General features: G+C 31.6%; 1 protein-coding gene across 2 annotated transcripts in view; it reads left to right on the plus strand.

The window, feature by feature from the left end:
• LOC117167242 (26S proteasome non-ATPase regulatory subunit 2-like) overlaps positions 1-12,297 on the plus strand; it is a 108,895-nt gene that overhangs the window by 51,394 nt on the left and 45,204 nt on the right. For both annotated transcript variants that reach the window (XM_033352028.1, XM_033352029.1), the window contains exons 7-12: positions 2,206-2,288; positions 2,370-2,605; positions 2,711-2,849; positions 3,152-3,272; positions 4,675-4,910; positions 4,992-5,082. In XM_033352028.1, coding sequence (XP_033207919.1) covers positions 2,206-2,288; positions 2,370-2,605; positions 2,711-2,849; positions 3,152-3,272; positions 4,675-4,910; positions 4,992-5,082 — 906 coding nt within the window. The remainder of the gene's footprint in view (positions 1-2,205; positions 2,289-2,369; positions 2,606-2,710; positions 2,850-3,151; positions 3,273-4,674; positions 4,911-4,991; positions 5,083-12,297) is intronic.

Here is a 12,297-nt window from a genome sequence, read left to right on the forward strand (position 1 = left end):
AAATTAAAATTCGAAAATTTTTTCTAAAGCCTCCAGGGGACTTCGTTTTCGCACGAAAAAATTTTATGTGCCCTTATTGCATCCGGACCCACAATTATTCTCAGTCGATATATGGTGCTGGAATGCCCGACAAAGAAAAAACCCGCAAGAAACAAAAAAATATATATTTTTCAACAATTTTTAACATATAAGTAAATATTTAAAAACGCGCTTTTATCGGTTTCGCCGTTTTTAACACTGCCGTCAAGATAACTCAAAATAACTCAAGATAACTGCAAACAATTATTTTTTAACAATTATTGTCTAAACAACTTCATGCAAATTTTTCGGTAAAATCAACATTTTTATTTCAACGGCCGCCATTTTGTCAAAAATTACTATTTTTCAACCTTTTTTGTTTCACAAACGAACTATGAATATAAACTTCACGAAACTTTTTTGTTTTTTGGGTCAGACGAATTCATGAGTAACTAGAGTGCCGGCAATTTCACATCTCCCGGATGAACATGTTGGACATCGGACATAATGATCAAAGTTTTTATGAATATTTATGGCTCAAAAAAATTTATTTTGTAGTTCGAGAGTTCCTTAATAACCCACATAATTTTTGGAATGATTCGTTTTATTCTTCATACCCAAAAAAATCCCAAAATATACCCTTATTTTTTGGTTGTCACATAAGTCGCCCCCCTTAATTATTCCATGTTTGGTCGATAATTGATCGTTTTTAGTTGAAAATTCAACTTTGCTTGAAAATTAACTTTTTGGGTGAAAATTCATATTTTTGGGTTGAAAATTCTACTGTTTTATGGAGAATTCGGCTGTTTCGTTTGAAAATTAAACAATTTGCATGACATTTTTTTCTCATAAGTAAAGAAACTTCCTTGGCTGAAAATTCATCTCTTTTGGAAAAAATTTTACATTTTTTGGTTAGAAGCGCAACTGTTTGCTTAAAAATTAATCTTTTTCCCTCAAGTATTCAACTCTTCTGTTAAAAATTCGTCTTCTTTGGTTGAGTTCAATTTTTTTTATCTTGTATAAACATTTTTTTTTTAATATCAGCAATTACATTTTTCCTTAAGAATTTATCTTTTCTGGTTAAATTCGACTATTTTTTATTTAAAATTAACATTTTTTTTAAAAATATTAAATATTTTATTTTTTTCTTGAGAACTAATCTCTTTTGCTCGAAATTTCTACCATTTAGTTGAAAGAACATTTTTCTTTGTAGAAAATTCATCTTTTCGGGTCAAGTGTTTTCTAAAGCATTCGACTTTTCATCTTGAAATCTCAAGTTGAAAATTTATCTCTTTTGGTAGAAAAATATTTCTTTCTTTTTGAAAATTCAACTATTTTTTAGAAAATTCAACATATTTCTACATAAAATTTGAGGAGTTTCATATTGAAATCAATATGGTACCTATATATTAATTTAAATTTGAAGAATTTATTGCCTTATTATCCCTTATTTTCGTGAAAAATCCCCTTATTTTCCTGTTTTGAAAGCGAGAATTTTGAGCTGTGAAGTATGTAAAATATGAAATACATACAGTTGTACAAAGTTACACTTACATTTTATAACATATAGGACTTGATATTTGAATTTCCAATTTCTCAGAATGTATCGGGTTACTTGGCAATCTGTTAAAATATGATTTATATATTTAAATAAGATGCTTTCTAACATCTTTTAGCCCCGAAAAAATTATGATAGCCAGAGAAACAGTGTCTTGTCTAGTCCGAACACGTGTCCTGTCAAGCTTCAAATTGTACTTTTAATTTATATTTAAATATTAAACACTCGTCTTTGAAAAATCCGTAAAGCTCATTCGTTAAAATAAAATACAATAACTAATCTTCGTTATAAAAGCATATATTCTGAAATTATCAGTAATATATTTCCATTTAAAATGAACTTAAAATAACAGAATCTACTTTCTGAAATTTTAACGTTACTTTCTTTTTGTAAGATTCAATATTCTTTTTCTTTTTTGAGAACTACCGAATCATTTCTTCTATCTATTCCTAAGAATACCAGTTCTGAAAACCATACAACTTAAGATAAAAGCGGGTGTCCCGTCTTGCCCCGAAGTCCCGCCCCAGTCTTCCCTACAAATTTGAGATTTAAATGTGCACTAACAAAAAAAATACTACGTTGCAAAACTGACATAAGGATTAATATTTTTTTAATTTTTAATTAATTAGGACCATGGTATGTTATCAGCAACAGCGTCTCTTGGCCTGATTCACATGTGGGACGTGGATGGAGGACTTGTACCCATCGATAAGTTAATTTGTAACTAATTACTAACGAATGTTGATGATTAATTCCAAATATCGAATATATGACGATTTTTATTCTTCTCTAGGTATTTGTACTCAAATGAAGATTTTATTAAATCTGGAGCTTTGTTGGCAATTGGTTTGGTGAACTGTGGCATCCGGAATGAATGTGATCCAGCTTTGGCTCTTCTTAATGAATATGTATTAAAAGAAAATCAAACAGTGCGAATTGGTGCTGTTTTGGGACTTGGATTAGCTTATGCAGGCTCACAAAGAAGTGACGTTTCTGAATTGATGATTGGTGTCTTATCGGACAAACAAAGTAATTTATTATGTGAAAGATGAAAAATAATATTTTCTCAACGAGAGTTTGTGCTTCATAGAAATGATTGGCAATTCGAAATAACTTAACTCAATATTTTTAAAGGTTCTATGGAAGTTATTTCCCTTGCTGCTATTTCTTTGGGCCTAATAAATGTTGGTTCTGCTTATTCTGAAGCCTCTTCGGCGATTCTTCAAAAACTTTTGGAATTGACTCCTCAGCAATTATCAGTTACATATTCCAGGTATAATAATATCATAATAATCGAAATAAAAACAAAATAAAAATTTCCTGTATTTAAAGCAAAAAAGTCCCTGGTGTTTAGTATTTTGAACTTTCTAAAAATCAAGTCCTTTATTACCCAATACAATAATAATTTCACATAAGAAACTATGGTTTTATTATATATAATACAAACTTCGATAGATGGTCAGTTGATAGAATTTGCAATTTACTTTAGAACGTGAGAATGTGAGTGGAATTATTATGAATGAATGTATAATAATGCATTTTGTCGATATTGATAATTTATTTGAATAATTCTAGATTCCTACCACTGGCATTGGGTATAATTTACATGGGTTGTCGTGATGGAATTGAAGCACCATCAGCAGCACTTGAAGTCTTGCCAGAGCCCTATAAATTGGCTTCACAAACAATGCTTCAGGTACTTAAAAAAATTTATATTATTCATATTTTTGCAGGGATCCTTGGCATGTAAAAATGGGACATAATGATATGTCCTAACGACATTCTGAGATATCCTTGGTACATTCCAGAGATGTCAAGATCCCGGCGATATCTTGTGTTGTGAGAGAGATACCATGTTTAAAAAATTCCGATTAAAAATACTATCTGCTTTGGAATATCTCTTACGGTTTACGAGATATTTGTAATTGCTAATTCTGTTTAACGTTCCATATGGATTATGGAACTCCACCAGGGATTCCACGTGAAACTCTATTTCAAATCCCGCGTGGAATTAGTTTTAAATCTGATAACTTTAGTCTAAAACTACCAGTTTCTTGTGAAAAATATCAACATAACTGAAAGTTGATCAAAATTGTAAATGTTCTTTGAAATATAAAAAAATTAATGAAAGATACTAATGTTTTTCGACGAAAAACACTAAAATAAAATAGTTCAGGATTGTAAATCGTCTTCAAAATCCAATGATTTTTGTTTGAAAAAATTAGTTTCTTGTACAAAAACGTTAATATAAACTGAAAATGTTCTAAAATTTCAAATCTTGTTCGAACTATAACGATTTTTGGTTTTAATATACCATATTTTATTTTAAAACAGCAATTTTTTAGGTTACGTTATCAACCATTGAAAAGATTGATAAATTACGCATCAATTGATCCCTAATAGAAATATTTTTGATCCTTTAAAGAGATTAATACGTGAAAAGTTTTCTAAACAAATGAAAAATGTCTCGAATGTATTTTCAAATTGGTCTACAGCTTTACTAGGTCAAAAATATCTCTATTAGAGCAAATTTAAGGCGTCATTTCACAAGCTTTTCAATGGCTTTTGGAAAAAGTTTCCTACCATTTTTTATACATTTCAGGTCTTTTCACAATCCTTATAATTTCACATTAAAATTTTTTGTAAACAATAATAATTTTCAGCGACAAGTAATATTAATATAAAAGATGCATGTATAATATTAAAAAAAAAAATTTCGAGACATATTTGCGAAACTCCACTTTTTTAGAAGGTGAAACAAAATAAAATTTTATTCGTAAATTTAATATTATAAAAACGAAAGTATCTGAATCGAAAATTTGCTTTTGCCATTTTCTTTTACTTATTGACCGCTAGTTTCTCATAATGCTTCAACAATTCCTTGCAGCTCAAAAAAAAGAGACAAAATTCTAAAATATAGGGACTTATTGTGATCCCTGTTTCTATTATATTTTATTTTTAATTATACTAACAACTGAAGTAAGAACTTATTTCTGTGATATAATAAAATATAAATCTAAAGGTTTTATTTTGTTGCCACTATCTGAATACTTTGTGTGCACTTATGCTAGTTGATATAAAAACGTGACATTCCATAGGTCTGCTCCTATGCTGGTACTGGTGACGTTTTGATAGTGCAAGAATTATTGCGAATCTGCTCCGAACCAGTGGATAATGCTACGACTGTTGCCAGTTCTTTGCAAAATGTACCATCGAGTCCTCAAACACCAAGATTTTCCTCCATCTTTAATATTCATGGAAGCAGCAATAATAATAATAATGCGTCAAAGAATAAATCACTCACAGAGACCAAACAAGAAGAAACGCCTAATACGTATATTGATCAAAGTTTTTATATCAATATTATTCGTTTTTTCTGAAACACTTTCTTTATCGATATTTATGTCATTTCTAGGTATATTGGTCTTTCACAAGCTATTGCTTCTCTGGGAGTTGGCGTGGTGGGCCTTGCTGATGGAAAAGAAAATTCACGAATATTTGGACAAGTAAACAAAATTGGGTTAATATGAAAGACCCCGCACGTTTCTCATGAAAATTCGTTTGCGGTTAAATTTATCCAATTATATTCCTTTTACAGCTCTAGAGCCTATATCAATTTAGGACGATTTAAGCGAAACCCAATTTTCATCCGAAACATCCGAGGTTCTGTATAGAATACCTCATGAGGCTTTCAGTTAATTTCTTAATACATTTTTTTTTTAATATTTCGATTTATTTTCTAAAAATATTTTTTGTCTTATAATAGTTCAATATTTTAATGATCATAGACCGAGGGGCTAACCACTTCAATTGTTTTGTGTACGCTAGATTACAAGATTACAGGATTACATAAGATTATATGGGTTGACATAGGATTAAAATTTACAAACCAAACTGTAAAAAGGGACTAATATAATACGATACTGTGTTTTATACAAGCCAAAATTTAAAGAATCAATAATATAAAAAAAATCAAGTTTTAAACTTGATTGGCTAAACAATTGAGTTTATAAATTTTTTCAAAGAAATAGTAATAGGATAATGGTTATAAAAATTATATGATAACATATATTGAAAATTTATCTTCAAAACCTATTCCCTTCTTTATTTCTTTGTTTTAACTTGTCCTCAAACTTAATTTTCCTCTTCGTTTTTCTCGAAAATCGTCTTCGAAATCGCGATTTATTTTTTTGAGCCTAAAGATATAATTCTAGATTTGGCACCTTAATAGCGAACGTATAATAAGTTCCAAAATTTAAAAAAATGCCATTGGCTAAAAAGATTTTACGATATTTCTGTCTCTTTCTAATCACTGGAATTTTTTTAGTGAATTAGAATATTATATACGCGCGCACGAGCGCGCTTACTTTTGTTCGAAGCGTAAAATTTACTCTCATTATGGTTGGTTTTTGTGAAGTAATTGCACATAGTGTGAAGTGATTTTGAATCCCAATGTATGTATGCATAATATTAATATATTTTCTTCAATATATTTATAGAAAGCAAAAAATCAATAGCGACCCTTCAATTCGAAATTACACAAATAGATTTCAATCGGTTTCAACACTAAAGTTCGTGTTTAGATATTAGTTTAAAATTCGAGCAAGCTCGACTGCGCATTTTGATAAAACCTGCGATTGTAAGTTTTAAAAAACCTGCTCCCGAGATATTGAGTTGCTTAATACTGGTCAACGAGTTTTAATGTAAAAAAGTTTACCAATTCTGAGTAAATCAACCGAGAATTTTGAGGGTACCATTTTTAGGTTTTCATAAACTGGTTTGGATAGAGAGTAAAAATCGAATTTTCAATTTTTTACGAAAACGAAAACTTACTCCCGAGATATGAGGATGTAGGATGAGTCTAAAAAAATATTTTATTAAGAAAATGATTGTGTTCCGAGAAAATAAGGATTTACTGTGAAAGTATTGCACTGTGTCAAGTAATTTGTTGCTAAAGGTCTGATAAAAAAAGAAAAAGATATTTTTTTACCAATAAACTTTAATAAATTTAAGATATCGATTTCTCTAATTCATTGCAATTTTAATTAACATCTAGTTTCTTTTTAAAAATTACGTTTCTGGTAAATATCATTTTTATTTTTGCAACTGAATAAAAAAAAAATTTATCTAATTTCTGCCTAAAAAGTATTCTTTAGGATTCATTTATGCTTCTCAAATTTTATGAGAACTTGTAAATCAAAATTTGAAAAGTTCACGGAGAAAAATGGATGTTCAAACGTAACACGGAGGTTTTTAGGGTTAACATATTTTATGCTTAACTATAGGACAACAATCTAGATATTTGAAGTTAGCATCTGTAGATAATAAAAAGTGAGATGTTACTATGGAACATCCAAAATGTTTAACTGAAATATCCGAGATATTACATGTATGGTTATGTCAAATAACGGCTGTAAATATTTGAAGAGTTTACTTATTTCTAGTAATTTAAGGGATTAATTGATAACTTATTTGTGTACTTAAAATTAAACTTTAATGTTCGCACATGCACGAAAAACCAATAAAGGGTGTAAAATGTCGATCAAATGATACATGCAGTCAAGTTGAGGTTACGTTTAATATTTTTAATTCATAATGAAAACGGGGTAAGTAAGCGAAAAAATTAATCATATGTAATGTGCTCTTAAAATTCTATCTATTTTAGGTTATTTGAACTCAAAATTAATTTTAAATTTATAAACGTTTTGTCAAATGTGTTTATGTCAATATAATGATATAACCTGCCATTTAAGATCATACTTCCCTCGTGTATACAGACAGAAGTCGTTATCCAATTTTAATTAAGAATAGCTACAATTTTGATTCTTTTGAAATGTTCTAAAAATGTAATATTCTGCAATTGTAATATCAAAAATATAGAACCGACATATATAGTTTTGAGATTCTAATGCGCATGCGCTTGGACGATGTTAACATCTGAATGTGTTTCAGTTTAACATAAAAATATTTTTACCCCTAAAATCTCAAAAATATAGTAGATGTTTAAAATGAATATCTGCATGTTACGCTGAAAAAATGTTTAGGTATATTACCTAGAATTCTTGCTATCCCAGCTAGAAAGTATCGATGGATTTCGTCTTCCTAAATAGTTAGTTGTATTGAACAGATTTTCTTGCAGACAAAATATAGGTGCAGTATCAAGAAAATTTAGCTGTAATGTATATATTTCTATGGCTAAACAAGTAAAGGTGTCACACCTAACCAGGTTCAGCTAGATATTCTAGGTAAAAAATACAGCTAAACTTGACAGCCTGTCTAGCTGCGTTTTCTAGCTGAAGTGTCTATAATTTTTTCTAGCTAATAGGCCGATATATTTTTATTTATAAGGACAAAAAAAGTTATAATCAATAATTGTCAGTATGTACAATAGGGCGAATCGATAAAAAGTTTTAAACAAAACTTTTTGTTAAGTTATACGCGTACTGATAAAAGAATACTCACTTTCCTTTGAAGGCTTCAATATAGTTCTGAAGGTTACAGCTAATCAAAACTTCTCTTATTTCCATATTTGGTTCCATCATTGTCATTATATTAATGTATATATTATTCATTTTTTAACTCTCACAAGCCACACGACACGAGGCACGAGCTTCTTGTATTTACGGAACGTTCGGGCGTTAGTGTTGTGCGAACTAATGCAAGGCGGTAGTTTTTTTAAATGCATTTCAGTTTATAGACATAAAACTGATGCTACCATTATTTTAGGTTAGAATTTTTAGCTGTACGAGCAAACTAATTACAGGAAATATGCTGTTTGATAATGACTGCTAGAATGTTTAGCAAATGATGAGAAAATTATCTCCCACATTTTCTGTCTGCAGGAGATAGACGGCTTATATATCTTAGCTATCTAGTATGCAGTTCTACCTAAACTTTATTGCAAATTCAGCTATATCTCGCTAGCAATATATTTTTAGCTACAACAGCTATATCATTTTTTTCAGTGTAGGTGGTACAATCTTACCCTTTGAACATCTACATTTAAACATCTATTTTTCTCCGTGTTATTTCTAAAAGAAATTCGGTAACCTCGTGTGCCATATTTGGTACAGTGGGCACTACCCTTCATTTAAACAGTCAACAAAATTATATTTATTATTATATCAATATAATACAAGACATTACGCAAGGTTAGATGGGATTACATGGGATTACACGAGAATACATGGGATTACAACAGATTATATGGGATTGCAATATATTACATAGAATTACGCGATATTACAGGGATTACATAGATTACACAGGATTACTAGGAATTGCACAATATTACCAGGGATTACACAATATATAAGGGATTTCACAAGATTACCAGTGATTGCAAGAGAATACACAAAATTACAAGGATTACACAAGATGACATGGGATTACATCGAACAGTGTACACCAGATTACAACAGTGATTAACATTTCTTCTCAAGTTTACCTATCCTAAAAATCAATCGGATTCTTAAAGGTTAAGCAAAGTGTAGTGTCCTATTGGGTGGTATAATTTTATGGAAATTGCTTTCACATTTAAATAGATATTTAACGAAGGCAAGGGATTGAAAAATTTGGATTTTATAATGCACCTGTTAATCACTCAGTAAGTTAAATTAAATTTATTTGTGGTAAACACGAGATTGCCTTTATTGTGTACGTATACTACAAACTTTCTAACAGACTCAATGCTCAATTCGCTTTAATAGATTCCTAAAATCTGTCAAAGATTAGTCTTGCTTATTTTTTCAGCCAGAGAATAAGGTGAACTCTAGCCTGCCTGTAAATAAATTCGATACTCAATTTTTGCTGTTCTATTTTTCGATGGCTATTTCGCTGACCAGGGGACGAAGTTGATTTAGATCTGCTCTAAAGTTAGCCGAAGGAAAATATCTCTAAAAACACGTTTTTAAAATAGACACTAGATCACAATAATGATAATAATAATTAATGATAAATTTTCAATATAGATTCGCCTAGAAAAAAGAAGTCGCCGTGCATAAAACGTTAGCAGTTAGTCGCTGCTCAGCACAGTTAATCAATTATTATCTTTATCGAAAAGAATATTTTTGGAAGCCAGATAATAAAATAAATCCTAGCCTTCCTTTAAAATAATCCCGTATTTACGGAAGGATTACAAAATAAATTTAGATCGTTCCTCGTTCTATTTCTAATTTCTCCTCAAATAGAGTAGGAATGAGACTTGGGTAGAGAGTACACTCTACTCTACTCTCCAGATGTAAACTTCACGATACTTGAACGTTGCTGGGAAGTTCGTAACTGGCGAGTTTTCCTCGCGACTGGGACCTCCTTGTGTGTGCTCCCGTTGCGCACCCCACTCTTCACGATAAACATGGAGAACACTGTGAATACGGAGCGATCCGAAGACGACCACCTTCTGCATTCACCCTGCAAGTGTATTAACATTTCGTTGAAATCCAGAGATTCCTTTCAAGATATTAATCAGTGAAAGCTTAGCACCTACACAAGTACTAATAACCAAAAAGAATAGCATAACAGAATATTACGGGTATATCCATCGCAATTCCTTCAGAAGGTAGAGGAATGTTCCTGGTTGTGCAGCAGTCCCAGTTATGCAGCACTCTTCATTATCGAAGTGTTTATTAACTTAAGGCTGCTGAACTACTGTCAACTTATGGGGTTATTGTAGGGTAGTTTTTGAGTTAAAGTTGAACCGACAACACCTTTTAGTATAGTTTTTCTGAACACCAGAAAACACTGTAAAAAATATGAAAACGTTTACTTTCATTTTTTGAAATTTATTTATTTTTTAAAGTCTTGAGCAAGAAAGGTGAGTACAATACGTAATAATTTAAGTTTGGCACCTGTATTTTATCATACAAACTGAATTTCCGTAACATGATTGCTGCACAACTGGGTTTGAAGCCACCCGGTTATGCAGTAGTCAGGTCCCCGGTTATGTCGCACCCAGAAAATTAATTGTTTTAACACTTTTATAATCGAATATGGCCATTATTCTCACATAAAATTATTTTGAATATCATCTAATTGATTTTTTCGGTATATTTTGATGTTTTTTATTCATTGCGATTCGGACTTAAACAATTAGATTCGCAGTAAAATAGATCAAGTAATCAAAATTATTAAACAGATCGATCATTTTGCATTCAATTCCATGTGCCTACTTGTTAAAAGCTTATACAATAATGAAATGATCTCCCATTTTGAATTTCTATTGGTTTTACTTCCTATTTTTACATTTTTAGTGGATTTCTTGATGTGCTGCAGAGCCGGTGACGAACTTTTGCTTAACCAAGAAAGCTATCTTCCAAAAATTTTCCATAATCTTTCTGTTTTGAATGGAATCAGTATACTTTCCTGGGCAAATAGTTAGATATTACCATTATCTTTACAGCGGCATCGCCACCATCAAACTTGGATGATCCGATCAAAAGTTATAGGCAACAAAAAAAACCTACTGGACAATCGGGGACAATCCCCTCTTTCTTTTTATTCTCCTTGGCTATGATGTTCTTGTAGGCTGGTGCTGAAGATTCGATGACTAATATGGTTCTTTTTTCGAAAACAAGAAGAAGTTAGTCAAGACTCGAATGCGCGAAGGAAACAGTAGTTGAGAATATGAAATTCCAGCAGCAATTCTGAATTTCGATAATTGATTCTATTTTTCTAGGAGCGTAAGGCTTTGATATCAGGGCTAAAGACGCAAGAGTGGCCGAGATGGCAATGAAGCACTTCTAATACCGTATGGTTTTTTTGGATTACAACGTTCCCGTATAAGTTGGACAACTAAACATTATGTGTCCAAAGTGCTCAAGAAGTGCATGGCACGCTCTGCAGCTAACCTGGGGAATGTATTGGCTTAAAATGTTACGACGGTATGCTAAAGTTGAAATGGCACCGCCTTTTGTCAAGAAGCTGTTCGCGAAAAATGTTCTCCTGTGCTTTCTTGATCTAGGCCTTGAGAAATGAGTACTCGAGATGGATAGGTTTGATTCATTTTGCTCAACCCTCATATTTGAAACCAAGGCCAAGTAAACACTCGGCTGAAACCAGCAGCCTCCTTCGCTGCTTTGTATAGGACCGCTTCTTTGCCCACCTCTTCGTGCTTTCCGACTATTTTAAGAAAAGGGTTTCGTCTACTTGGGACTATGTGCGTTGTTCGCAGCATAATACTGTTATGAAGACATTCGGGATTTAGTATTCCACGACCACCTTGGCGGCGTCAGCGTCCAAAGTAAAGTCGTGGAACAGACGACTTAAGTTACATGCTTTTGTTCATGTGCGTAACGTTTCATGAACCAAATATAGGGATTTGTGCTCGTTCTTCGTCCATGCAACCACATCAAATGAATCGAGTATGATGTCGTATAGTGATTCTATCGAGGAGATTAGGGGCTCCAGAGATTCCATTAAGTTTCCCTTGCTTTAAATTAAACTTGCCGCATTTTTCTAACTCCGGATGGAAGTTATTCGATCGGCGTGACACATAGTAAATAAGCAGAATTCTGTAAAAATACATATTTTCCTTCTCAACCTGCGTCCGCCATTAGAAAAAGCATGCAGAACGTAAATTTCCCGTCGTTAACCGTGAAATTACATACGGGTAGTAAGGGAATACACAAAGTGAACATGATATTTTGAGGTTTGGTCTCCCTAAACTGTTCCGTTAAACTCAAACATCCTCTGTAGTGATTCAAAATAGAATTTTATAGTATTAT

Source organism: Belonocnema kinseyi, chromosome 2 (genome assembly GCF_010883055.1).
Source record: "Belonocnema kinseyi isolate 2016_QV_RU_SX_M_011 chromosome 2, B_treatae_v1, whole genome shotgun sequence".
NCBI lineage: Eukaryota > Metazoa > Arthropoda > Insecta > Hymenoptera > Cynipidae > Belonocnema > Belonocnema kinseyi.